Source organism: Palaemon carinicauda, unplaced genomic scaffold (genome assembly GCF_036898095.1).
Source record: "Palaemon carinicauda isolate YSFRI2023 unplaced genomic scaffold, ASM3689809v2 scaffold41, whole genome shotgun sequence".
Classification (NCBI taxonomy): Eukaryota; Metazoa; Arthropoda; class Malacostraca; order Decapoda; family Palaemonidae; genus Palaemon; species Palaemon carinicauda.
This window is the reverse complement of record NW_027171662.1, coordinates 55,001-57,500: the sequence shown is the minus strand read 5'-3', so window position 1 is coordinate 57,500 and position 2,500 is coordinate 55,001. Positions and strand designations below refer to the sequence as shown.

Below are 2,500 nucleotides of genomic sequence, written 5' to 3'. Positions count from 1 at the left end.
TATGTATATATATGTGTGTATATATATATAGTGTGTATATATATATATATATATATATATATATATATATATATATATATATCTGTATCTATATATATATATATATATATATATATATATATATATATATATATATCTGTGTATGCATATATATATATGCATATTTATAAATAATATATATATCTATATATATATATATATATAATATATATATAGTATATATATATATATATATATATATATATATATATATAAATATATATATATATATATATATATATGTATGTATATATATATATATATATATATATATATATATATATATCTGTATATATATATATATATATATATATATATATATGTATATATATGTATGTATATATATATATATATATATATATATATGTATATATATATCTGTATTTATATATATATGTATATATATATATATATATATATATATATATATATATATATATATATTGTGTGTGTGTATATATAAAATTATATATTATTCGAAAAATATTTATGAAGATAAAAAGATACGTATTTAGGAAGGATGATCAGAATTGCTGGAAAAATAAGTACCTTTCACGTGTTCCAATTCATGATGAAGTTCTCAAAAAGAAAAAATACTCTGAGCGTATATTGTAGTCAAATATTTTGCTTCAAATTATCTAATACGAGTATAGTCATTAGGGTAAGAAATATACAGTGATATATTAATTTACTCTAAATATTTGGAAGATTACCTTGAAAATAAGTTTTCTGATTCCCTTGTTCCTGCTGCACATCTGAAAATAAAAATGTCTCAAAATACTTGTGTGTCTCAACTAATAAAAATGCAATAAATACTCTAAAGTCTGAAAAAAAAAATAAAAAAATAGAGCGTAGCTGATGAAAGACAACTCTTATTTATGATATGACGTTTTTCAATCTCATTCAACTGTGTCTAAATGAAACACAAATACTAAATATGCAACGAAAGCTCTTGAATAACCTTCAAAAGTGTGAAAACTATTGTATGTGCACTTAAGGCTCTTGAATAACATACAGGAATGTCAAGACTAAAACAATACTGCATATTCAATGGATAATAGTGTTCGCTATTTCAAGATTATCACAACGAAAGACAACTGTTGTTTAGGTATGTAGAGGTTCTTAAATCTCAGTCATTAGAATTAGGGCCAAACAAAACTACTGGAAAAGAAATGGAGGGTCATGAATATCTATGATGAAGTTTCAAGAAGAGAGATAACCATTTTATGCAAATATAGCTCCTAAATTCATTTCAAGATTGTCAAGATAAAATAATATAGCTTTATATTCATTGTAAGATATCAAATCATTAAAAAAAATATAAGTGTAAGTGACAACTACTGTATAAACAATGTAGAATCGCAAATTCCATAAATTTCTAAGAAAAAGGATACTACTTTACTAGCATTGTAGGCTGTTATTATTACTATTGTTTTGGTAATCATAAGCTATAGAGCCTACTGAATTATAGTGTGGGGATTGAGGTTACATCCAGCTTCATTAAGAGTTCATTTCTTTTCTCACTTGTTTTGCTGTTTCAAGTAGCACGTTATTTTCCAAAAGTCGCCGGGCTATATCGGCTCCTACCTTCTCTTGATTTATAAGTTCTGCAGGGATGTTGTCTACTCCCGCAGCTTTTCCATGTTTTAGCGATCTGATCGCTTCCTCCACTTCTTCTCTCAGAACTGGGAAGTCGTCGTTGTTAGATGATTTGTGGCATGGTGTTACATTAGGATCTTCATTGGTCTGGTAGTTGTAAAGGTCAGAACAGTACTCTGTCCACCTCTTGAGTATGTCTTCTTCTTCCGTGAGGTAGTTCCCTGCTTTGTCTTGGATGGTACTGACTCGTGCTTGCTTTGGTTTTGTTAGATCTTTCACGATTTGGAACGCTCACCTACTGTTTCTCTTCTCCAGGTTTTCCTCAATTTCTGTACACTGTTTTCCAATCCTATCTTCTTTGGCTTGGTTCATGCTTTTTCTTACAAGTCCTGGTAATATTCAACATTTCCTCTCCCTTTATCTACCAACCTTGAGTCTCACATTATTGCAATATCTATGAGTGATACTTTTTTCCGTTGTCTTGCATCACACTTTCCGTCCTTATATTACAGTTCCAGTGTGATTCTCTACCACAGCTTGAGTTGGATATTCCTACCATTGTCTGCCGCATTGTATTCCATATTTTTACAGACTCCAATGGAGAGTGTTAGCCACTGTATTATATTATTTCTTATATTGATATTGAACTAGTTCTGAGAGTCATTGGCGATATGGTTACTGGTTTCCTATTTTGCCATACATTTCCTGCACGTTAACGACTTGTTATTTCCGTCTATAGCTCTCTGAATATTTATGGTTTTTAAGACCTGATTATGTTCTGACATCATCATCCGTTCAGTTTTTTTTCTTAAGTTCATTTTCTTTAGCCAGTGCCATGTTTCCTTATAGGTCAATTCTTCAG

The 2,500-nt window shown here is 28.6% G+C and overlaps 1 protein-coding gene across 1 annotated transcript in view; it reads right to left on the bottom strand.

Moving 5' to 3' along the window:
- LOC137636851 (uncharacterized) overlaps positions 1-2,500 on the bottom strand; it is a 21,728-nt gene that overhangs the window by 7,329 nt on the left and 11,899 nt on the right. Inside the window, exons 5-6 of the mRNA XM_068369208.1 lie at positions 753-794; positions 589-618 (exon numbers count right to left, since the gene is read on the bottom strand). Coding sequence (XP_068225309.1) covers positions 589-618; positions 753-794 — 72 coding nt within the window. The remainder of the gene's footprint in view (positions 1-588; positions 619-752; positions 795-2,500) is intronic.